This window comes from Dermacentor andersoni, chromosome 5 (genome assembly GCF_023375885.2).
Source record: "Dermacentor andersoni chromosome 5, qqDerAnde1_hic_scaffold, whole genome shotgun sequence".
Classification (NCBI taxonomy): domain Eukaryota; kingdom Metazoa; phylum Arthropoda; class Arachnida; order Ixodida; family Ixodidae; genus Dermacentor; species Dermacentor andersoni.
In genome coordinates, this window is record NC_092818.1 from 197,905,678 (window position 1) to 197,931,881 (window position 26,204).

General features: G+C 47.6%; 1 protein-coding gene and 1 long non-coding RNA gene across 2 annotated transcripts in view; one reads left to right on the plus strand and one right to left on the minus strand.

The window, feature by feature from the left end:
- Positions 1-9,567: 9,567 nt before the first annotated feature.
- Positions 9,568-13,694, minus strand: LOC129385187 (uncharacterized). The gene is made up of 2 exons (XR_008612781.1): positions 13,605-13,694; positions 9,568-9,764 (listed from the first exon to the last, which is right to left on the minus strand). It is a non-coding gene; the product is annotated as an uncharacterized lncRNA (long non-coding RNA).
- Positions 13,695-13,753: 59 nt separating this feature from the next.
- Positions 13,754-26,204, plus strand: part of LOC126531825 (uncharacterized) — a 161,991-nt gene continuing 149,540 nt past the window's right edge. The window contains exon 1 of the mRNA XM_050179562.3: positions 13,754-14,009. Within this exon, the coding sequence (XP_050035519.1) occupies positions 13,754-14,009 (256 nt within the window). The remainder of the gene's footprint in view (positions 14,010-26,204) is intronic.

Below are 26,204 nucleotides of genomic sequence, written 5' to 3' on the forward strand. Positions count from 1 at the left end.
AAACTAACCCGGCAGCAACGACAACCACAATTACCAGCTCTGTTTCTGACACTAACAAAAGCCTGGCAAAACTCAGAAGAAGAAAGTCCCGCACTCACCAAACCTCGCAGCCAAGAATTCAGCGCAGTCGTTCCGCTGCAGGCAACCAGTCATCACACAGGGCTCGTTGCACTGCTCCCGGATGGTCGTTGTGCTGCTCAGCATACAGTCAACCGCATCTCTTCGCTGCTGGCCTCCGTTGTCGCGATCTCACCGCTGGCAACCAGTTGTTGGGGGCTCGGTGCTGACGCCCGTTATTGCCAATGGGTCGCAAGCCCCAAGGGTAGCGTTGGCCTGGCGGCCTGGGGCACTGGAAGCATCCGAAGGTCCCGGCAAAGCATGAGAAGACTGGTAAAAGAACAACTTGTTTATTCTAACATAGCAAAAGAGCGGCCGGTCAGTTCGACCGAAGTGGAGAGACGGGAGAGCACGTAACTCAACAGTACAAATCGGAGCCTCTCTTCTGGCGTCCGGGGGCAGCTGCTCTTATACTCTCGGCGTCGCGGGCCAGAAGGAAGGTCACGGGATGAGCCCACGCGACGGCGGAGCATGAGCCCACGACGGCGCGCACGGTCGAGCCGAGAGACATGGTGAGCCGAGTGTAGTGACGCATCGCCAACCCGCCGACGGACAGACCTCCTGGCACCTCACTTGGGGAGCTCCGCTCCCCGGCTGCCGCGCTTTGACAAGCGTGGGCACACACACACACACGCACATACGAAGACACGTGGCACTGAAACACGCCTGGACACGCTTGGCGGGGAGGCGTTGCGGCGGCGTCGAACGGGCCAAAATGTCTGCCGCTTTGAGCGAAGCCCCGGCGTCCGTTGCATCCGCGCCGGCATTACCGCGCGTTGTAGGCGAAACGTAACAACACGGATGCAAGCGGCGTGGGCCTTGGTGCAGTGCTCGCGAAAGGCAAGCGTGGCTAAAACAAGTATGTTGTCACCTATGCAAGCCGAACCCTCACGAAGGCCTCGAACAACTATTCAACCACTGAGAAAGAGTGCCTGGCTGTAGTCTGGGCTCTTAGGAAGTTCCGACCCAACATTTCTGGACGACCCTTTTACGTCGTCACGGACCACCACGATCTTTGATGGTTGTCAACTTTGAAACACCCCTCGTGCCGCCTCGGTCGCTGGGCCCTGCGGCTACAAGAGTATGATATCCAAGTGGTGTACAGGTCTGGCCGCAAGCACTCAGACGTGGACGCCCTTTCGCGCTCTCCACTACCCCATGATACAGTGTCTCTCCCGGCACAGTACACCGCTATCTCAGCGCTCAACGTCGAGTCCATGCAGTCGGAGCAACGAAAGGACCCGTGGATTATTAACCTGCTCGACGTGTTGTCGGATTCTACCACCACCATGCCCTCCCGCGCGCTCCGCCGTCAAATCTCTCATTTTACCGTACGAGACAACCTGCTCTATCGCCGCAACTATATACCGGTTGTTCGCAAGTGGCTTCTCGTAATACCTCGTCACATGCGCTCCGACATCTGCGCTGCTTCTTGTGCCGACCCACAGAGTGCTCACGCAGGCGTGCTCAAAACTTACGCAAGATTGCACCAACGCTTCTACTGGTGCGGTATGTACAGCTTTGTCCTGAATTTATTTTATATCCATGCTTGCGAAGCCTGCCAACAACGCAAGGTTCCTCCGCAACGCTCGACCGGCGCTCTTCAGCCCTTACCTTGCCCTTAGCGGCCTTTCGATCTCGTCGGCATCGACATTTACGGTCCACTCCCGTGCACTACGTCTGGAAACTGATGGATAATCGTTGGTGTTGCCCATCTCACCCGATATGCTGAAACAGCCGCCCTTCCTGCCGCTACAGCACGCGAGGTTGCTTTCTTCATCCTGCACAATTTCGTGCTTTGACATGGCACTCTTGGAGAACTCCTAGTGACAGAGGGCGTCTTTCTTTCCCAAGTGATTGAAGCCCTGCTTGGCGAGTGCTTCGTCATCCACCGCACATCTGCCGCGTACCATCCTCAGACCAATAGATTAACTGAGCGCTTCAATAGCACTCTTGGCGACATGCTCACTACATACGTCGCGTCGGACCACTCCACCTGGGACATAGTTCTCCCCTTTGTAACCTACGCTTACAATACCGCTACTGAAGCGACCACAGGTTTCTCGCCGTTCTTTTTATTGTATGGACGAGAACACCTGTGCACGCTCCATACAGTATTACCATACCAACCCGACGCCTCCGAATTTAGGCCCTTATGAGAAGTAGCCAAGTACGCTGAAGAATGCTGCCAACTTGCCCGTACCTTCACGACGGAGGGTCAAGCTCACCAGCGGAATCGGCATGACGACGACCTGAGCACTACCGCCTTCCGTGCCGGCTCCCTCGTTTGGTTATGGATTCCGCCTCACGTTCCCGGTCTTTCGTCTAAGCTGCTGGCTCAGTAGAACAGGTCGTCATCTGTACATCTGCTGTAAACTATGTGGTCGAACCTCTGACTCCGTCTGACGACCTGCGCGTTGCAGTTGTGAGACAGTGCACGTCAGCCGGCTTAAACCGTATTTGATCTCCTTATCGTGTTGTCACCGTGAGTCGCCAGGATGGCTACTCTCTCTCGTGGGGCCATTGTAAGGACGGACATAGCACAGGCATTACTGCGGCCGCATAACTCCTGAAGTGAGGAAGACAAAGACCAAAGGGTCGGTGTCGTTGCTTTTGCTCGCGCTGTCGTTTGGCTGGAACTGCTCGGCTGCTCTCTGCGCTGGACCCGCTAACCGTCAATAAACTTCGTAGCACTGGGAACAACCGTGAGCTATGTGCTGGCACACGCATACATTAAGAAGAAAAGAAGAACCGGCAAGGGAATATAAATAAAAAAAATATCAATGAATAAAAAGAACAAGCTTGAAAAGAAGAGCATACATAGAACAAGGCACAAGCCGAATATAAAAGAAAAAGGAGGACAAGGGCAGTTGACCAATATGTGAAACTGTGACACAACAACGCAAATCTCAGAAACGAACAATATGAAAAATATCAAGGTCATGTAAATCTGCGTTATAAGGACTCTGTATTCTGTGGATGATTGTGTGTTGTTGATGACAGGAAGGGACATGGAAAGGTCCATGTTCTTTGGTGTTCTTGCTCATAATACGAAACGTGATACAACTGAACAATTCGGGGCAGGTGAGGATGCCGCGAAAGAGTTTGAAAAGAAACAGATGGTCAGCTCAATTAGGCCGGCAGCGAAGTAAGGACAATGACAATGATCCGACAGTGCTAGAACAAGTTTCAGTGTCCGGTTTAGCAAAGCGGTTATTATAAATGCTTAGAAACGTTTTGTAGGGCCCATTCAGTAAAGTTATTGTTGAATCTAAAAATGTCATTCCGGACGATCAACGTGTACTTGAGTCGAGGGAAACAGATTGCTGTGAACTTGCGGAACGGTGTAGGAGAATTTAATTCTCTCGATAGTCTGCAAAGAGAGCTAAGAGAAAGCAGGGTGCTGAATCAAAAGTACACCGAGATGATTGATCTCACAGACCTTACACAACAATACAGAATCTACAGAATAGGAAAAAGAAATGCTTACTGTTTTGCGTGTGAAAGTCATGACATTGGTCTTAGCTGCACTGAAAGAGAGGTCAATTATTACCTTTGCACAATGTAGAAAAACAAAACAGATCCGACTGCAGGATGCGACAGTCATCAACAGTATGTATTTCTTTAAATGTCTTGATGTTATAGGCGTTTAGACAGAATCAAAAATTCCGCATAGTGGAAAGAACGTAATTAATAAAGATTAAAGAAAGGAGTGGTCATAATAATGGTCCTTGAGGGACGCTGCTGTTTGCCATGTAAAAAGAAGAAGCTTGACCATTGAAATTAAGTTAACATTATCTACCAAGATGATAAATGCGCAAGAGATTTATACTTGACGAGTCAACACCAAATTGCGTAAGCTTGATCAGAAGCACTGAGTGGCAGACTACATCAATGGCTTTGCTCAGGTCACAGTAGACGGTGTCAACTTGCCCCCTTTGAAGTACCGGCGCCGAGATCTGTGTCATGAAACTTGCGAGATTTGTGATAGCGGAGAGGCCGGCGGAAAATTCATGTTGATTCAGAATCAACGAGTTCTTCAGAGTAAACTACATTATGTTGTGAAATGCCAGCTCAAAAGTATTAGACGTGGCACAGAGAAGAGAAATCGGGCGATAATTCGAGACATCTGTTCTACAGCCAGACTTAAATACAGAAAAAAACATGAGCAGTTTTCCGCATGTGAGGTAAAGTGGAAGTATTCAAACAGTTAATAAATATATAGGGCGTCCCACGTAACTTGAGCCATACATTAAATATATGCAAATTCCACGTAGCTAGACATAACTAAGATAATGTTGTTTGCCGTCACTTGGAGATATTCAAGTTATTGCTTTCATACCACCTAATACATAATTAATCTTAATTAGTTCATCACCTTCTCAAATATTATAATTCCACGAAAAGTGTCAATGAGAAAATCGTAGAGCAACATGAAAAGCTCCCGATACAGCTTTCTGTTCATCAGCACGTGCTACATAAAAGGGCTTTTTCAAGCATGAAAGACGCCCGCGAGTACACGAAAAATTGCCGCGAGACTGGTCGCTCGAGGTACTTTGCGTGTAGTCACGGGCTTTTCTTGGTTAAACATTATAAACAATATAAACAAAATCAATCAATCGATCAATCATGTATATATAACGTGCCCAGGAACAGCCATAAGGTCCGAGTGCTGGGCCCCGCATAAATTAAAATCCAAAAACAAAAATCACTGCAAGGGAATATAAATTTTAAAAGTCAATGAATAAAAAGAAAAATTGTTAAAACATAGCGTAATGTAAATACAAAAGGAAAAGGAGGAGAAGGGCAGTTTAACGATGCATGGAACTATGGTATAAGGCAAAGCTCGGAAAGGAATAATAATAATAATAATAATAATAATAATAATAATAATGAAAGACACAGGTATGAAAGAAATTATACCCGAATGAGCGTAGGATGTTTAACTTAATGGATGCGTTTATCTTATTGTTCTGAAAGCACATTGATGACAGGATGTAACCATCGACGACAGCATGGTAGTGCACGGAGAAAGACGCGCTCAATCGAATCCACGCTGAAAGTTTCGGAATGCGTTCATGAATCATTTTCGTGCTTGTGGTGGCACGAACGGCCACACTGCTGAAAAGTGCGAACGCCTTTCGGTCACGATGGGCAGGCGAGGCATCGAGTAATCATTGAGGTTGCCAATAGCGGCCACTAATGAACAGCTTTTGATTTTATCATTGAAAATTCTGCTTTTTGACGTCAAACGCGGAGGCAGAAGTGGAGCGCGTTCAATACGCTATCGGGACTGCGTCGCAGCACGAATCTTCGTGAACGAGTTCGCCTGGTCATGGCTACTGAGCCGGCTTTGAGGCATCGCTATGTTCAAAACCACCCTTCGGATGCCAGGAAGATTGCCGTGAACTTTCTGGGAAGGGATCGTCGAGAGAGTTGGAGGTCATCCAGGGCCACTGCTCTGCACGTTGGGTCATATATATATATATATATATATATATATATATATATATATATATATATATGACCCAAGTTTCTCGGCTACAACTCGGCCTCCTCCTTATAGAAATTGTCGTGGGATCCAATACATTAAACATTAATAAGAACTACGTTGCCATTTCCAAAGATGCTGCAAACGAATTCTTGAACGCTACGCACTGTCAAGACAAAGAAAATAGCTAATTTTCATAAAACGATATACTCGTATGTCTCAAAAATTGTGCCTGAAATAACTGATATCAATGCTTCCATGTTTTCTGTATATTTAATGAGTAAAACAAATATCACACGAACTTTAAAACTATATCAGTTTGAAACCAGCAAAGCAGTGCATGCCGCTGACATGAAATATGTAAAGGCCACGATATGAACAAGTTGAGGAAAAATATTTTAATAAACTTTGTTAGCCTCCCTGCCTTTCTCTCATTTACATCTCTCTGTCATTCAAGAGCGTTGTTTACATTTTTGTACATATGAAACGTCCAGGGAAAAATCTCAATGACGCTGTCCTTTCTTAGAATGTATTCCGTAGGAGCAGCCCTCACTGGTCGTGTACTTTGAGTAATTGCTCCGAAATTCCAAAAAGTCTCAACAGAGAGCAACATATAAAAAGAAGGAGTTCTGCAAAATATACGAGGGCGAGTCAAATGAAAGTGAGCTAATTCCAAAATATGACAAACGGGGTACTTTATTTAAAAGTAGTCTCCATGAGCATTTAGACATTTGTCCCACTGACTAACGAGTTGCGTGATTGCCGTCTCATAAAACTCCTTGGGTTGCTGCTTCAAAATGTCTGTAACTGAATCTTTCACGTCATTGTCCGACAAGTATCTGGTTCGCTTGAGCTGCTTTTTCAAATGCCCCAAAAAGTGCAAGTCGCAAGGCGACAGGTCTGGGCTGTATGGCGGATGTTGCAGTGTTTCCCAGTTGAACTGTGCCAGTTTTTTATTAACCATATCAGCGACGTGGGGACGGGAATTATCGTGAAGCAAAATGACCCCATTCCTCAATTTTCCACGTCGTTTGTTCTTGATTGCGACACGCAGCCAATCTGACGTTTCACATTATCGGAAACAATTGATAGTTTCTCCAGGCTTAGCAAATTTGGTCAATAATGGTCCCTGACGATCGAACAAGAAAGTCAACAACACCTTTCCGGCAGAAATGACGGCCTTTGCTTTCCTTGGGCGTGCTGAATTTAAATCTTTCCATCGTAAGCTTTGTCATCGTGTTTCAGGCTCGTAGTAGTGGTACCATGATTCGTCCCCGCCCACAATTGCAGACAAAAAGTCGTCACCCTCATCATGATACCGGACTAGATGAGCCAAGGCAGCGCCGAACCTCTCCGTCTTCTGGCGGTGGTTAAAAATTTTGGGCATCCATTGCGCACACAAGAGCTGATAACCGCGACGTACATGAAATATGGTGTGAGCCGAGCCGTTACTGATGTTCACACGCCCTGCCAATTCACCGATGCTTATCCTCCGTTCCTTTCTAATCAGCCTTGGCAATTGTTAAAAAGAAGTTAAATTATGGGGTTTTACTTGCCAAAACCACTTTCTGATTATGAGGCACGCCGTAGTGGAGGACTCCGGAAATTTCGACCACCTGGGGTTCCTTAACGTGCACCTAAATATAAGTACACGGGTGTTTTCGCATTTCGCCCCCATCGAAATGCGGCCGCCGTGGCCGGGATTCGATCCCGCGACCTCGTGCTCAGCAGCCTAACAACATAGCCACTGAGCTTTGCAATTGTGTTGGGGGTGATTGCACGGTGGCTTTGGCCCGTTCTTGGATCGTCTTTGCAACTTTCACGTCCTTCTTTGAACCGTTTGCTCCAACGCTTCATAGTGATCAACTAAATACAATGCTCAACGTACACGGCAGCCATACGGCGACTAATTTCTTTTTCGGAAACATCTTCATCTGTCAAAAACCTCACGACACCAAGCTGTTCAAATTTTGGAGTGTCCATTATGTCACGCAACCATGTTCAACCCAGTGTATGAAAGCATTAAAAAACCTTGATCCTCACACCTGCGTGTGCCTTTGCAAACGTGAGATGCCTCTGTGCCACACGCATGGCTCGCAGATAGTGAACCAAACCATTATTGCGCAGGGTGGTTTGGCTCACTTTCATTTGGCTCGCCTTCGTACATTAAAAATGCGAAGATACAATGGAATATAAAAATGCGGAGATACCGCTTGATAAAGGGCAGAAAATTGTCACTGGAAACAAAGTTCCCTGTACATATACACAAAGCCTCGCAACAAGATATTGAAATACGCGTATAAGTCTGCGATAAGTCTACGTAAGAAAAAGTCACTGTATATGATGCGTCAAACAAGGCAAATGAACATGTTGCGCAACCACAGATTAAGAGATCACAGCCCCCATCTCTCCATTCCATCTCATGTATCGCGTGCGACGGAAGGCGGCGCGTTTGCTCCCCGATTTTCTTCCTTGCGCACATGTACAAGACTGAGCCACCATCGCCGGCTCACTAAACAACTCATCCATGCCACCCCCCCCCCCCCCCCCCTTTCACTCGCACACACAGCATGCGGCGCGCGGTCACGATGTGACCGCCCTTGGACTTTATACAGAACATGAAGGTGACGGCGACGGCAGGAATGCGCCTGGAGTGTCCGTATAATTGCTATCGCAATAATGTAATAAGACTATCCGGCAACTGAAGCGTCCCGTGGCCCATTACTTTCCGCAAAAGAAGTGACAAAATCGAACTTTCACCATGCGACAATTCGCTGCGCCGCAACAATGTTTCTTTTTCTTTTGTGCTGCGGGGGGCACCGAAATGAAATAACGGAAAGGGAAGCATATTGGCTACAATCGAATGCCTAATTTGGGCACCTAGTGGGGCTACCGAAGGAATATCGAAGAAAACGTGAGACGCTTGGTCCACAGAGAACCATACTCATACTGCTCGGTATCCTACACCGGCGAGACAAGGCTTTCTGGAGAGGTTGCGCTCAAGCGAACGCGTTGCAACACGTCGAGTCCCCACAGTGATGGCGGCCAGCGACCATTGTTTCTTTTTCTCGTCTGCTAGCCAGAAGGAGTCCAAAACTCTGGCAGGCCAAAATCCACTCGGCCAGAGAAAAACGAACGCAAGCCGAAGTGCGCCGCGCGTTGGTCGGGGCAACACGAGAAAAACTTCACTTCTTCACTTCACTTTTCTTTCCTTAAAGACCCCTCAATGGGGGTATTACATAAGAGGTGGGGTTTACAAATGTTAATTTTAATTAGTGGCCACATGAGTTCAATGAAGAATATTAGTATTAAGCTCATCAGCAAACGTCGTTGAACAGGTGATTTCGGATATGTGACGGCCCAGGCCGTTCCAGTCGGTTGATGATCGGCAAAAGAAGGATGCAGAGAAGGTTGTAGTTCGGCTGCGTGGACGGGTTACTTGCAAGGAATGCCCTGTACGCAGGGAATGGCGAGGGGGTGGGGCCAACACATATGGTGCGTGATGGAGCGAACTGTAATAAAACTTGTGAAAGAGGATTAACGAATCAATGCGACGCCGGGATGATAGCGTGTTTAAGGCGGACTGTTTTTTTAGTAGTGACACGCTAGTGTTGTAAGAATACGAAGAATGAATGAATCTTGCCGCACGATTCTGAATTCTTTCAAGTGCATTGATAAGGTAAGTTTGATGTGGTGACCAGATTGGGGATGCGTATTCAATTTTCGGACGTACGAGCGTCTTGAATGCTAGTAGTTTGACGTGTTGCGGTGCATGACGCAGATGGCGTTTTAGGAATCTCAGTGTTTGGTTAGCGGAGGCAGTAATGCGCGTTACATGAGCAGACCAGTCTAAGTCGTATGAAAGGGTGACGCCAAGGTATTTAAATGTGTCCACTTTTTCTAAGGTAATATTAGTAATATTATACGGTGAGTATAAGGGCTGGTGGCGGCGATTGAAGCACATTACTTTACATTTATTGGCGTTAAGGGTCATTAACCAGTCGTTGCACCAGTCTTGGACTTTGTTAAGGTCATTGACTTGGCGATAGACAGCAGGGGCACGGCCAAGGCACGGTTCCAGGCAGTTCGAAGTTGCGTGTGGGACAGCCGAGATGGTAGCAGGCAGAGCTGCGCCGATCAGTGCGATGATGAGCACCTGCATATTAAACAGCAGCAGTTTAGTGGACTGTATCGTGGCACAGCCACCGAGCCCACGGTGGTTGTGCATGTGCAAAAGCGCATGTGCTCTGGCTGGCTCTGGCAGCCCGCGGGTAGGAGAACAAGAAAACTGAAGAAGCTGAAGAAGCCAAAGTAAAAAAAAAAAAAAAAGAAAGATAGAAGAACGTAGTTGTCTTTGCTGGCATCAGTGCCTTGACATGGTTTCTTTGGCGCAAGTGAAAAAAAGATGACGGCACAAATGAACCACCGCGCAACGCTTCGTCTCATCGGACCTCGCTGTGTGCTTTGTCAACTTGTCTGATAGTGTGTTGATTTGGCTTGTGTCGTTGTATGGTACAGTGTACGACTTTATAAAAGTGAATTCACCTCTGGCGTCAAATGTTTATAACAGCATTAAACCCACAAAATTCCGGAATTAAAATCTAAAGCACGACTTTGGAAATGTCAGTGCACCTTTCGCATCAAAAGGTTGCGAGAACTTTATGCCCATAAAGTTTCAGAATTGAAATCCAAGCGCTTCCTAGATACCACGGCCGCCGCGAGATGCCGCGACCAGCCCGCTCGCCATCAAAACGCCTTTGAGACTTTGTGCTCGGATGGAGCTCCTTGCGTTACGATATGCGACTCCCGGTGCATGGGCATTGCCGCGAAATCTAGCGCGAGTTCGCAATGTTCGTGCTAAAATGTCTTTTCGAGCGTGAAAAGGACATTCTAGACAAAATCGAGCATGATTTCCGGCGCCGGGGGTTGTTTTGGTCGGCGGCGCATGACAGCACGAAAAAATTTCGGAGGGGCGGGGGGGAGGGCTTATGGAGCTTCAGCCTGGCTACGCCCCTGATATATATATAAAGCTGTCAGCTTGCATTTAATTCACTTGCTCCGCCTTGTACGCATGCCTATACTTGCTGATTTCCTTGTCTGCCGTAAAGGGCTTCCTTGCAGCCTTCTCACCTCCGGCGTATTTCACAACATGAACGCCCGTATACCACACGTTTGCGCTTGAGTGTTACAGGCAAGTTGTGCGCTTGTAAACAAGGGGACGAACACTGTGACATGGAGCGTAACCAAAAGAAGTGGTTGCTTCTATTGCATCTCGAATAGTTGATAGAACGACCGACTGAAGCTGGCACAGAACGAGTGTGTTTGGGCGACAGCGATATTAAGCCACAGGGGCAGGCAACGAACACGCATTTGTAATAAAAGCGACGGCCAGGCCCAACCGGCACAGCAGCGTGGCTTCGTATGCCGAGGGTTCAGGCAGCAATTGAACTAGCTAAAAGCGATCGAATCAGTGCAACGGATTAAGTAAATTAGTGCGAGTACCCTGGCTTTGGGAGTTACTTATGCGCAAGACTACAAGAGTGCCGCTCCCATTTCTAAATATAACTGGGATTCGAATGGAGAGCTGACGTGTCTGTTCGCACCTTGTCGGATTTACCCGGTTTTGATGTTCCTTCTCGGCCTTCCACCGGTGCAATGTAGCAAGCCGGGTATACTAGTGGTTAACTTCCTCGCCCTTTCATCCTTGTTCCCCTCTTTCAGATTTTTCGCTGTCCGCACATAAGAATGATAACCTGCACGAGGAAGAAAAGTAACTGTGAGACTCTTCACGCTTAGGCATGAACAAAATTTAATGGCAGTAGTCCTGGCTTTTCTATAGCGACGAGACAACAAACGTCTTGTTGAGAAAAGCGCCTGATGCTCTCGGAGAACAAACTACACCGGTGCCCCCCACAGTAACTCCAGAAACTTGTGGATAACGCTACGAGGCTCGTCCGCATTTTCTAGAAGCCATTCGCTTATACTGACTTAAACCACAATTGACGCGCTCTGTCTGCAGTGCCACACTTGGAAACAGAACATACGAGACATTTCAATAAAACTTCGGTTGGTACCATCTGGTACATAGTATTTTTAAGGTGAGAAATTCAGCGCAAGCACACAGAACAATCACAAAGAAGAGACGAGACAAGAATTGGCGTTGTATGCAGATGCCAGTGCATCCTTTGCCAGTTGTCGCGCTGACTCAGCACTATTCATTTTCCCCTCCCGCCGCGTCTGATATTTATTTTTCTCGGCGCACAATTTGCTCGGACATGTCGAAACGGCCTTTCATCAAATCTGTCCAACTTGGCTTGCCGTCCACAAAGACACGAGTCCTACTGAACGGCGGCCATTGTTGAGCGGCGATAGAGGCTCAAGAAGGCATCTTCGTACATCGGTCTTCCTCGAGGTTTAAATTCCACGCTCGGGTGAGATGGCATCCTGTGCTAGCAAGACAAAACAGCGCACCTTTAGGGAATTTACAACCGTGGCAAGCTATTCGAGGGCGAAGTTCACAATTAATCTCGCACGTATTATCCGAACCCTAGCTTACCCGCCTGTCGAAACGTTGGCTCCGGCGACGTCAGTCGTGCGACCTCCACTGTCGGCCGCACGTGTTATGCGCGTTATGTGTGCTTTGTGTTTTCGGTCCTGTTTTCGGCGAACTGTCGAGGCGTCTATTTCAACTCCCATGCGTGCAACTCCCATGCGTGCGGCTGAAATGCGTCCACAGCTAAGAAGTGCTCCTTGCGGCTGCATGTTACAGCGACAACCTGGCGCAACGCATTTAATCTGTGCCGGAAATCGCCGAAAGATCCTCCTATATGGCTGCCTCTTGGGATTTGTGCGAAACTGACCGACACCTTGCCTGTCGTTTCGATCGCTATCGTGTATGACAGTCCATCGCGCGCCAGATAATAAGAGAGAGAAAAAGATGTGATAAAGGAAATACAGGAAGGCTTAGCCAGATTGGATATACCCAGCACTGAGGAAGGTGAAGAAATGACTGAAAGATGAGCAGAAGGAGAGAAGAAGGGATTTGGTATTTTCCGTAGGTTGCCATGCTCCAGAGGATAATGGTGACACATGAGATGGCACGTTCACGCGCCGTGCACGCTCACAGAACGTACAGCAGCGCGCACAGTTGCAGTTAGCCATGGGGCGCCTAGTCGAGGCCACCGTTCCGGAGGAAGACAGAGACTTCGTTGAGTGCGAAGGGGCGAGAGCGCTGCTTACAAAGTCCAAGTACGTGGTTCAGTTCAAAGCGCCTGCCACGTAAGTTCAAGGCGCATTCCAGAGTAGCTTTCGAGATCGCAATCCGCATGTGGACGCGTTTAACGTGGTTCTGATCATCGCGCAAGTTACGCACATTACACAGTGACGATTGCATTCAACTGCGATGTGAAAGAGAACAATCTAATTCGTATATTCGACGGAAAATTATATCCGCCGGCTATATAGCTTCCGAAAACGTTGCACGGTATTAGAGATACGACAGTTGCCAGCGTTTTCCTCCGCGCTTAGACAATAGCACCGCATAGGCCAGTAGACAGACGGGCTATGGGTTTGCGGAAGAATTCTCTCCCAGCATCCGCGCATGGGGAAGGGAGAGTGTGCACTATGAGGCAAGGGGTCGCACAGCTGCGCACGACCCACAGCAGCAGAGGCGGCGGCGCACATGTGTTACACGCCGGTCGCACCCCTGCGGCGATCGCCGGCACGGTTGCCTCGCGCAACACTGCGAGCAAGTGCACTGCGCCTTTGGCCTCCGCTGCAGCTCGGGCAAGGAACGAGCGCTGCCGCAGCTGTCACGGAAGCTCGTTTCCGCCGCAGAGCACGCGGTAGTCGCTGCTTGCTTCTGCGAGCGACCAGACACTGCTTGAGCCGAGTCGCAGCGGCGACGTCGAACAAATGTAGAACAAGTATTCGTGGCATATATCGTCCCCCACATAGGCGAGCCATCGGTTCGCCGTCGAGTAACTTGGAAGCCTACCTGCACGACTTCGGCAGAGGGAGCAGTGAGTCCAGAGCGGCGTTAGCAACACTGGCTGGCAGCACTCCGAGACACTTGGCATTTCGAAGAACAGTGGGCCACCGGGTACACGCTCGGGCCAAAGCTGGAGCTCGGACACCATCTTTCCGATGTCGACTGCCAGTGGTGGCAGAAAGCCTAATTCGGGATCTTTTCTTGGAGCGCTGCGAGTGCAAGCCGAGTGCACGGCCGCGGGTGGGACGTGCCGTGTCGCGATGGCCAAGGCTTCGTCGGCGTCGACGAGACGTCAACTCGATGACGCGGATTCCCTCAAGCAGGATCCGCGGTGCCTGCGCCGACGAAGCCGCTGCTGCAGCTCTTGGCCGACGGGCAGCGTGACGCACGAGAGTCGCCGCTCCGCTACCGGTGAGCTGTCTTGAGACGAGGCTCGCCACGTCGTTTGCGCACGCCGGCATCTCTCCGTTTACGAGCCCAAAGATTCAAGCTGGGGTTTCGCGGCCACATTTCTGCGGTAACAAGGCTAGAAAACGTCTCGCGCGTGTCTCGCCCGCCTCTCCCCCTCCTGCGCACGCGAAGGTCGGGCAGTTTGCTTGACCACAAGCGCGACTAGCACGGCCGGCTCGCTCCTCGTCCTCAAAGCTACTTCATTTGGTCTTCCCTGAAGCGTGCGTACACGGAATCGCAAGTAAACAAAGCGGGAACACGCCTTTTGTGACCATGCGATATAGCGCTGCGGTGGCTCACAGACTGACAGTGCCTTGGCATTCCGCTATGGAGCGAGTAGGTTTCGGTCATTTTTATTTCTGTTAATCTTTGAATCCGCTGTATAGTTATTGTCGGCCGAACTTTTCAACCCAACAGCAATTTCAGCTTCAGGTAAACAAGAACTGCCATCATGAGCCTTTCATTCTCTAGAGATTTCGCAAGGTTTAATCGCGCCGTGCATGCTACGTGACACGTTACTCGGATAAATGAAATACGTAATTATTCTGCAGCTGCGTGTCCCTGTTGCGACCGCTCACAGGTGGCTGCAGAGTACGTAAACACCACGCGCTGCTTTGTGAAGATGAGTAACTGAAGCGCGTCCAGCAGAGTACGGACGTACTATTTTCTTAAATGTTTTAAAGGCTGTGATTAATGTTACCCCGACATGTGCGAGCTTTTGGCTCCGAGCCATCCCCACTGCCGATATTCGCGTTACATTAGAGAGAAAGTTCTTCCGCCAGAAGTGTAAGAGCAGGTTCCTGTAAGAGAAGGTCGTAAGAGCAGGTTCCAGCCTATTGCGATGTTATAAATTTTGCTATCAAAGGTGGCTGGCCACTGGCAGACAGATTAACGTACGAAGAGCTTTGTGAATTCGGTCCCTCGTTGTTGATAAATGTATTGTGGAGCAATGTAAAAGATTATACGTAATAAAAAGGAGACGACGGAAGGAACCCCGGACCTTTTTCTTCCGTTGCTCTTTTACATTGCGCCACAATACCTTTATTAGATATAACTTGAAGCAGCGCGAAGAAGACGAGGACAGGGATCAAAAACAAACACAACAGGACTGCCAACTGAATAATAAGTTATACTCAATATGAACCAACTCGCCCAATATAGTACCCTGATAATATCATTGTTGTTGGTTCCTCTTGCCATTTCGTTGTTTGTGGTTTATTTGCGGTGACAGTGAGGAATGTTTGGCTACTGGAGGGCTCGCTAATTCCAGATCGTAGTTAAAACAAACAAAAAAACAAACAAACAAACAAACAAACAAACAAACAAGCTAGCTCACCACACCACTAAACGAGGGAACAATACAGATAAAAAAAATAGAAATAGTCACGGCCTTTTACTTAGTAAAGTCACAGCCTTAGCAAATGAAGCTCCCACTATGTATCTCCCATATCGCATAACTCCCACCTTAGCATAAATTTGTAAGTATATCAATTTAAATATTATGGGTAATGTAAAGTGCGCGCATTAACTGTGACAAGCATGACTATAGTGCCTACTTATACTCAAATAGTGGAGTTTACAGTCGCACTAGTCGTCTAGCGATTAGTCGTTGTTTCGCAAGCACTCGCGAATTTTCTTTTTTTCCTGCGCGCATTCAGAATCGGTGTAGCGACGCCATGACGCAGCAACACTCTCGCGCCTACACACGGCGCGCATTCGTCCAACATTCTTCCAGCGCCCGCAGCGTGGTCGAGAGAAAGGAAAACTGATGCCGCCATGTTTACTCCATCAGCCTGCATTCTGTCACTTTGCCGTCTGTTATGAGTGCTTTACGTTAACGCGCTCATTTTACCGCATTCAAGAAAAAAGGGGTAAGAAAATATTGACGTAGATTTTAAGCTCGTCGCGCTAAAATTTTCGTGAATAGTTTCTTTCAGAGAAAGGAATGCATGATTGATAATACGAAATATAACGAAAACAACAACAACAACTAGACCATCATAAGCGGTGTCACCATGTACTGAAATTAAAGAAAGAAAAAAGCGAACGGGAAGCTTCTGATGCAGGAAAGTGCGTTCGTCTTAAGCTAGACACTTTCTTTCTGACTGTTTTATTTTGATCTTTATAATGGCATCTCACGGAGTGAAGGTCCCGATGATAACCGCGACGAATCAATAAGCGAAACGAAAATTGTACGCACCGATTTCCACATCTTTAAAAATGTATATTCTTATTCACTTCCACGAAGCCAACAACCAATGGCCACACTTGTTACTGCCTGCGTTGCACTTGGTAAAACCCCTGGCACCTCCACAGTTCTTGCAGGAGATAATGTGTACAATAGGCTTCTGGTCAATAAATAATTGCTTTCATTCCACGTATATAAGTTGACAGTGAAAACAACAGCGCACTGTGCTCTCGAGTTCTCTCGATAGACAAGCGCAATATACTTATTTTGCTTGATTTTACTGGTCGCAGCTGCTATTACTGTCCTAAGTAAACCATTGACTAAGCGTTTATTCAGGCATGCAAAGTTACGATGTGCTAGTTATTTATTTTTGTCTCTGTGTGTAGATATTCCACCCTCCACCCCCACCTCGCGCTTTCTTTTCTTGTTTTGTAATTGCGGTTCTCTCTTATTTTTATTTTTCGTTCATATGGTACAAAAATTATGCAGTGAATTTTCTGAAATTAGGCGATGTTGAAAGTACACTTCAGCCCCTCGGCTATCGCCCAACAGAACTAGCGAGCAGCTATGGTTCAACACGCGTGCAATCAGCGCCGACACAATACCGTGCTGCAAGGTCAAAGCCTCGGCTGAGGAGCCGAAGGGAGAAAAAAAAAACTATTTTCAGCCTAAAGCTAGCTGCAAGGCGGAGGCAGCAATCCATCTTTCGCGCCGCTTCGAAGATTCTCGGGGAATAGATCCGGTTATAAGAACCGCGCGAAAGAAAAAAAAACAAAAAAAAACAGGTGCAATAGTCGCGATCGCTAAGCACGGAACGCTCACGGACGTCGTCAGGAAAGATCAAGTTCGAAACAACTGCATTCACGGCACGCGTTAGAAAAGGTGGCAGGAAAACATCGAAGGAAGTAACAGCGAAAAAAAAAAAAACTGAGGCAGGAACAGGTTACTAAGTTGCTAAGCCTCAAGAATTTCATTAAAAAAATGAAATCGGCGATTTCGGATAGTGATAACATATATGTAGGTTACGGGAGATTTATCAGGATTCTACCAAATACAACTCGTGTGCTGTCTTCCCCCAAAACACTTCCCATACATACCGCCGGACGAAACTACGCGGAACGACAATGTATGGACGTGCCGTGTTCACTGGCTGGCTTCAATTTTGTTTATCCCTATATGTGCCCTAAAATGAATAAATATAGCATAATTAGCGTAAAACTGAAAAGTACCTCGCTGAATGCACATTGCAATTTGTGGCCCAGGCAGCTTCCACCAACTTCCACCAATTTAAAATTAAGTGATACTTTATTAAAAATCCGATTATTATTTATTTTTCTACATAGGATATGATTATTTAAAATAATCCAGCCGAAGAGGTGGAATTGTGTTCGATGCTTTAAGTACTCCACCTCCTCCCCCTTCCTTTTTTGTTATCTTCTAATTTTATTTTCGTTCTAAACAAAAACGTTCATTGCGATTGTCAAAATTTGTGGTTCGTGAAAAGCTGCTTGTCATTTTAAAATATTGTAATTTACAAAATAAATCGCTGTGTGAACGTCTCTTTCCATTCTTAACAGTCATTGCCAAGCTGAAGGATTCGTTGAGTGGGAAGACCGCTCACTCATATAAGGCGCGCAGGATGGAACGTGATGATGCTACAACGCAAAGCGTCCAATACGCTGTACGCGTACTTGCACGCGATGTGCAAAAGGTAAATCCGCACATAACGCGGCACATTTCGTCGATCACCACAAACACAAAGGCCGAAAGAACAAGAACACACTAAACGAGAAGAGGGATTGGTTCACGTATTCCAGCTTGGAAGTGAGCACTGTGCATCGTCTCCTGGGTCTGTTCGCTCTGTGCTTTGAGTGATTTACACTAGAGCAGAAAAGTGAAAGTCTTGAAGACAAGTCCTCTGGTCAAAACCTTGGGTCCGGGCTGTGGCTTCTCTTTCTCTCCAACTGTTGATCAGTCATTGGGGCAGATTCTTCTGGGATCCGGAGCTGGAATGGAATCCAGGAAGACAAAACAGCGTGGCGCTCTTTCCTATGTTTGGAATAATTCCAGTGACGTTCCATTGATGTCTTCCACTCGTGAAATCGGTACACAGCGCCTCAACATCATAATGGGAACAACTAGTTATCATAAACTTATCACCTTTGAAAATGAGCCTGCTCATTATCGGAAATTTCGCGGTGACCTGGAATCCAACGTACAGCGCAACGATGTGCAGCGCAGTGACGTGCTTCTGACGGAGGTGCTTGTCGACAGATCATCGTATGAGCGGCACCTTGGGCGCACGCGCCCCTTGGGTAATGGCAGAAAGTGTGCACTTGTCCTTCAGAACCACGCAATGCTAGTAGTGATCCGCCGTGCTTGCTCAGTGGCTATGGTGTTGGGCTGCTAAACACGAGGTCGTGGGATCGAATGGCGGCCGCATTTCGATGGGGGCGAAATGCGAAAACACCCGTGTACTTAGATTTAGGTGCACGTTAAAAAGAACCCCGGTGGTCCAAATTTCCGGACTCCCCAATACGGCGTGCCTCATAATCATAAAGTGGTTTTGACACGTAAAACCCCGTAATTTAATAACACGGTAGTAGTTCTTTTATGTGGTGCCAAACCTCCTCGTTGAATTTCAGTCCTGCTTTCTTTTTTCTTTTGGCTGGCACGCGGGAATGAATGAATGAATGAATGAATGAATGAATGAATGAATGAATGAATGAATGAATGAATGAATGAATGAATGAATGAATGAATGAATGAATTGGTTATATACAGGATCGCTCGTTGGTATCGTTGAGCGCTGAGAGCTTGGAGGGCGCTTCACTAAAAATGTTCAGGAATACTTATTCCCATGAACGGAAAGGCCGCTCCTGAAGCGCACGAACCTGTCGAACCCCTCTGGTGAATCACGATATATTTGGCCTTTGGCAGACCAATTCATCCAATGTTGATATTCTACTACTTATTCATATTCTAGCCTCCCACTTGAACGCATATTCCACAGGACATTTCGCCCGGCAGTGAGTTCTATCTGCTGCCATGAATTTATACAACGAACAGCACACAACTGCGAAGCCCGTGAAGCAGGCCTTGACCTTCTCCAAATCAAAACCTCGTGGCACAACTGGGCGCAGCGGCGAGGGACGTGCACGCGTGTTACTACTCTGTTCTCGCCTCTCGCTCACGGCGTGCTCAGTGAGCGCCGAGCAAAGCATCTGCGAGGCGAGCCGGAGGAGAAGGGAGAGAAGAAGTGCTGCGCCTGATTTATGCCCCCTCGCGAACGCCAGTGCTTGCATCTTGCGTAAACACGGAATGCCCGAGGTTCCCTCTTCTCACAGACCGCATAGAGTGCACGTCCCCCGCCCGCTCCACTGATTCCGTGTGCAGCCATTCGCCACATTCTTCACCTGCCTCACCAAGATCGCTGTAAACAAGTGCCCGTTGCACAGAAACGTATGTGAAGTAGACTTGTAATCTTACGAAGTATGCGAGGTTTCATTTCAAAACTCAAAACGAAAAGTTGCTACGAGCCACATTATGAAACGTGCCACACCACTTCCCCGCGGGGACATCACCGAAGCTACCGCAAGTGCGACCAGAATTGTTAACGTCAGTATGCTTGAACAGCCCATGGGCAACAGCATGTGAAATTCACTTTTGTTTATGCTCGATTCTCTTCTTAATCACTGTTAAGAGCCATATTGTTACTCAGCACTTATGTTCACCGCAAAATCGTTTAGTGTTTCTCGTCAGCCACCGATGACGACGGTCTCTTGAGCGCACTTGCCAACGCTCCCCTCTTCTTTTTATAAAGATGGGTTCAAGTGCTGTTGTGTGGTCATGCTATACATGTGGACAAAACGACAAATAATTGAGAGCGACAGGCAGAAAGCTTGTCACTTCTTGGCCTTCCACATTTATTTTATGGTAGCAATGTGCCGTCATAGTAAGCTGTAAGAAAATAGCGGATCTTTATTCAGGCTACGACGAACATGTTTCACCTCGTTATTTAAAAAATAGCCATCGGAACCTGACACGCCTCAGAATATAGCGCGCCGGGTATTTACGCCAAGGTCCGTGCCACCACGTGCGAGTTTCGAACCCCGTGCCAGTAACAGCTAGGCGAATCGATATTGTGGCTTCTGGTTCCTCGACGACGACAGACACAAGCTTTTCAGAGAGAGCACGAAGAGAAGTTTACAATAAGGAATGCAAGAAATTTAAAACGGCTTTAAACAACCCCTGCCAAGCGACGACATGGAGAAGACATGTTAGTTCGCGTGATAAATCATTGACAACACGAGGAGGCCCGTGCCAGCTTGCGATCTTCCGAACACTTTGGGCACTGGTTTAACGCGATGGTAGTTACTAACATGGACGTGACACCAGCTGTGTCAGTAATATTGCTACATGCATATTACGTGTTTCTTTTGGACAATGCGCGTGCCCTGCCCCCCCCCCGTAGAAGACGAACTGCTCCTCAGTATCGAGCTGCACCGGCTGAACTGGCCAGCGCTGCAGTTGTCTTTGTGAATATGCTTCGTAAATAGTCTTAGTGTGTAATCCATCGTTCTCGAAACATTTTGGTGGAGGTTGGCGTTCCCCGTCCTCGTCACGGAGCTCCGCAGAGGCCGCACCGTCCAGCTTTCCACCATGGTTCCCGGTGACGACAGCCCATCTCCATCCACACTTGCGGCTCCAACAGCAAATTACGTCACTGCTACCAATGCCCGAGGCCCTGGCATATTCCCCGAACAAGATAATGTTGACGTCGAGGACTGGCTCGGCGTGTATGATCGTGTTAGCGAGAACAACCGCTGGGACCCTGCCATAACGCTCGCAAATGTAATATTCCACTTGGACGGAACACCGCATGTCTGGTTCCGGACTCACGACGACGAGGGGCTGAAGAAGGGGCCGTTCAGATTCCCTAAGTTGTTGGATTTCGTCCTAAAGGACTTGCAGGAGTTCACATTGCCATATCTTGATGATGTCGAAATTTTTTCTGACAGATGGAAACAGCACGTATCGCACCTCAAGCAGGTGTTCTCGCTGTTGAGGGAAGCAGGCTTAAAGATGAAGGCGGGAAATATAGGTTTGGCTGCTCTCAGATTGCTTATCTGGGCCATGTTGTCGGCCAGGGCACGAGACGGCCGGCCGAGCTGAAAACAGCTGCTATTGGAGATTAATCACAGCCGCGCACGAAAATAGACATTGGCTCATTTTTGGGGTTTGTTGGGTACTATCAACGGTACATTCCGAATTATTCGCAAATAGCAAGTTCTTTAATGGAGGCACTCAGAAAGGGATCACTGAATAACGTGCACTCGGATAAGAACAAAGAAAACGCTTTCCAAGGTTTGAAAGCCTTATTAGTTTCTCGTCCTGTGCTTCGCACCCCAGACTATACAAAGGAATTCGTAGTTTAGTGCGACGCAAGCGACAGTGGAATGGGCGTGGTGCTTAGTTAGGTCGGCGGTGCTAATGAGGAACATCCTATTCTCTACGCCAGCCGTAAGCTAACTGTAAGAGAAGAAGCCTATAGCGCTTCGTAGAAGGAATGTGCCTGTTTGGTTTGGGCACCCCAGAATTTGTCTTGCTACTTGTACGGAGCGCGTCATCTTCCAGACCGACCACCGCCTTCTGACATGGCTTAATCAAGTGTGACAAAAAAAGTGGCCGCGTGCTCCGATGGAGCCTCGCTCCCGCACAGTACAACTTCTCCGTTAGACATAAGCAGGGAAAGTTGCATAGCAATGCGAATGGCTTCAGAATAAGAATCAGCTTATTTATGACAAAATGTGGATAATTACTTGATAAGCATATACAGAAAGAGGTCCCGTAGTTAGAAACTGAAATAGGACCTCTTGTGCATGATGACTAGAATTAATAATACAAACAACAATGGCAACATGTAAAATTTACGATAATAATAGTATTTAGGAGATAAGGCGTAAAGGAACAGGAAAGCAGCAGATGAATGCATTAAACAATTACAAGGCTTCGGATTAGTCAACAAAAGGTGAAACTACAAAGGGAGCTTAAAAAAAGTAAGAAAAATGCGGGAGACAAATATAGAAACAAAGTTAAAGTTTAAAAATATAACACATGCTACACTCAAATAGGAAAGTCGGAGGACGCTAAAATAAAGTGCTTAAGTTCTGTATGAAATATGTGAGCTTTGAGCAATTTTAAAGGAAATGGTAATGTGCTTTATAGAGATAAAGCTCAAAAGTGTAATGACTATGAAGTTCATATTACCTGCAAATCTAGTATTGCTTATATTAGTAAGGGATGACTTTGGTATGATGGTTACTGGAATATCATTGTTTAATGTCCTAAAAATAAATATGGCCAGGTTATATTTAACCAGATCAGTCACATTCAAAATATTATGTGCATGTAATAGCTGATTCGTGCTAATGCTAAGAGGTGAAAATGTTAGGTGAATAGCTCGATTCTGAATGACTTGCAACGAAGTTATGTGCCTGTTATAAGTGTTTCGCCATGATTCAATGTTATAGTTAGTATGAGATAGAACGAAAGCATAATAAAGCGACGTAAGAGTAGAAAATGATACATATGGTCGTGCTTTGATTAAAACGCGTATTCCATATGCCATTTTCTTTTTTTTATTAGCTTTGTGAAGGTGAAATTTAAGGTGGCCATCAAATTCCACACCTAAATAGGTGCAATGATTAACTGCAGTGATTGGGCGATTGTTGAGAGAGAGAGAGAGAGAGAGAGAGAGAGAGAGAGAGAGAGAGAGAGAGAGAGGAATACAGGAAGGCAGGGATGTTAACCAGTCAATAGTCTGGTTGGCTACCCTACCCCGGGGGATGGGAGAAGGGGAAGAGAGAGAAGCACTTGCGTTAAAGCCGCTCGCACACACCAGAAGTTCTGAGAAAACACAAAAGTGCCTTCACTGCCTTCTGAGCCGATGATCGGTCGGGACGGTGCTCTAGTATTTTCTGTTCACTCGGAGGACGATCATCTAATTTCCTCAATGTGTTGGACAAAGATTGTCTTTGTGCTTGAAATTGAGGACAATGGCACAATGAGTGGTCAATGTCCTCCTCGCATCCGCAATCATCACATGCAGGACTATCAGCCATTACAATTAGCGCTGAGTAGGCATTCGCGAAGGCTACTCCAAGCCATAACCGACACAGAAGAGACGCTTCACGTCGGTGCAGACCGGCTAGAGGTCTGAGTTGAAGTGACGGGTTTAGTCTGCGCAGTCTTGTGCGCCTTGTATGTACGGTATTCCACTCTGCTAAGGAGATCGTGCGTGCCAGAATGCCAAGTTGTCTCGCGGCGTCGGTCCTTGAGAGAGGAATGGGGACGCAGCGGTCTTCCTGGTTTGACGTCCGAGCTGCCTTATCGGCGTCATCATTTCCACTGATACCGCAATGACCTGGTATCCATTGAAAAGAGATATCATGGCCTTTTTCTCTTAAGTGATGGACAAGTTCCGCGATTTCGCACGTAAACTGATCGTGAGCTGCATGTCGGAGAAACGACTGCACACATTGCAAGGTCGGCCTTGAATCGCAGAAGACTGCCCATTTTCTAGCACTTTCAGCATTTATCACTTGAAGCGCGTCACGAAGAGCCGCGAGCTCTGCAGCTGTAGACGTAGTGACATGGGAAATCTTGAACCGCTTGGTTATTCTCATTGCTGGTATAACTACAGCGCCACCGGAACTGGTTGATGAAGTTGATCCATCAGTGTATACGTGTGTGCTGTCGCTGTATTTTTCGTACAAGAGAAGTAAAGTTAGTTGCTTGAGCGCTGATGATGGCAAGTCCGACTTTTTCTGAAGTCCTGGGAATGTAAGGTTCATTTGAGTACGGCGCATACACCATGGAGGAATGGAAGGTCTTGCCGCAGGTGTGTAACCTGACCTGAGAGAGGCACGGTGCGCGAAGATAGTCGCACTGTGGGGCCTGTCTACTGGGAGATTTGCGAGGTGGTGTGTAGGGGTCCGGACGAAGTGTCTTATGTGCACACGCATTGTTTCAATGCTAATGTGCGTTCTAATAGTGGAATCTTGAGCGACTGCAATAACTTCAGTCGTTGACGCACTCCGCGGTAGACCAAGACATATCTTGAGGGCTTGGGCTTGGATGCTTTGGATTATATTCAGGTTAGTTCTGCAGGTGTTGGACATGACCGGTAAGCTGTACCGCAGGAATTCAATAAAGAGGACCCTGTACAGTTGCAGCATAGAGTGTATTGGCACTCCCCAGGTCTTTCCTGCAAGGAACTTAAACATATAGCAAATTCCTGTCAGGCGCTTTTTCACATAATTCACATGAGGAGTCCAGGAGAGATTTTTGTCAATGACTCCCCCCCCCCCCCCTCAAAAAAAAAAGAAAAATCTGTGACTCGTGCTGTACGAGATCAGTTGTCTGCCGGCGGATATCACGTATGGAGACATTGATTTCCTGATCAATGCCACCACTGCGCACTTTTCGTATGATATATGAAGTCCTTGTTCTCGAAGGTAGGATGATGTTAAAGTAGCTGACTTCTGAAGCCGCGCGCGAAGCTGCAGTCGCGTCACAGCCGACGTCCAAATGCAAATGTCGTCGGCATAGATGGAGAGCCTAACGGTGCCTGGCAGGATGTCGGCGAGCCCAATGAGTGTTAGACTGAAGAGCGTTGGTCTGAGTACTCCGCCCTGAGGCACCCCACGGTTACTGTAATGCTGGGAGGTCGGGCCATGCTCGGTAAGTATGAAAAAGGATATCTTATGTAGATAGCTGCTTATCCAGAAATAGACTTTGCCGCCAAGTCCTACTGCCTCTAACGCGTTGAAAATCGCTTCGTGCGTTACGTTATCGTACGCTCCTTTAACATCCAGAAACAGGGCAGCAGATAATCTTTTGCAGGACTTCTGGTGCTCGAAGTACGTCACCAAGTCGATAACGTTGTCTATGGAAGAACGGCCACGCCTGAAACCGGCCACCGCATCTGGATATACCTGGTAATGTTCGAGGTACCATTCTAGCCGTGCTAGAACCATCCTCTCCATTAGTTTTCCGATGCAACTCGCAAGCGCAATTGGTCGGTATGATGCAATGTCTACAGGCGACTTGCCAGGCTTGAGCAGTGGAATTAGGCGACTGGTCTTGCATTCCTGGGGAACCGTACCTGTCTGCCAGGAGCTGTTGAACAAGAGCAAGAGCACTTTCCGAGCCTCTTCGCCAAGATTACATAGGGCACGGTAGGTTATACCGTCGGGTCCTGGTGAAGATGAACGCTTGCACAAGGCCAGTGCAGCTTCGAGCTCGTTCATGGAGAAAGGACTATCCATGCGGGGTCGCGTGAAATTGGTGAGTGGTGGAGCGTCGATTTTCCAGCGAAACTAGTTTCGCCAGCAATCCTCCTGCAGAAAGCTTCCGCGACGTCAATCTCGCTGCATTGTTGAAGGGCCAAAGACTTAAAAGGGTGGCGCTGCTGAGGGGTTCCACGGAGACCACGAACAGTTCTCCATATGTGAGACAAAGGTTTTCGTGGATCCAAAGATTCGAAGAATGACTTCCATCTTTGAGATGCAAGTTTGTCCATGCGACGCTGAATTTTCTTTTGAGCTCTTCTGGTCAACCTCAAGTCATGTACAGACTTCGTGCGCCGGTATCTTCGCTCTGCACGACGACGAATTGCATGAAGCTTCTCTAGCTCAATGTCGTATTCGGTGCGTGTATACGGCCTCAGAAGCGAATGTTTCGCAGCCTCTATGGCACCCTTTATGATGTCCTCTAGGCTAGAGGACAAGTCATCACGACAGCCGTCTTCGACAATTGACTTGAACATTGGCCAGTCGATACATGGTGTGATGGGGAACTTATTCGTGAAAAACTGCCGAAAGTCCGACATGCGTGGCTTCAGTCCTCTGGCGTTCCACTGAAATATTGATGCGTTCCGGACTTCATCACGAAACGACGGCTTC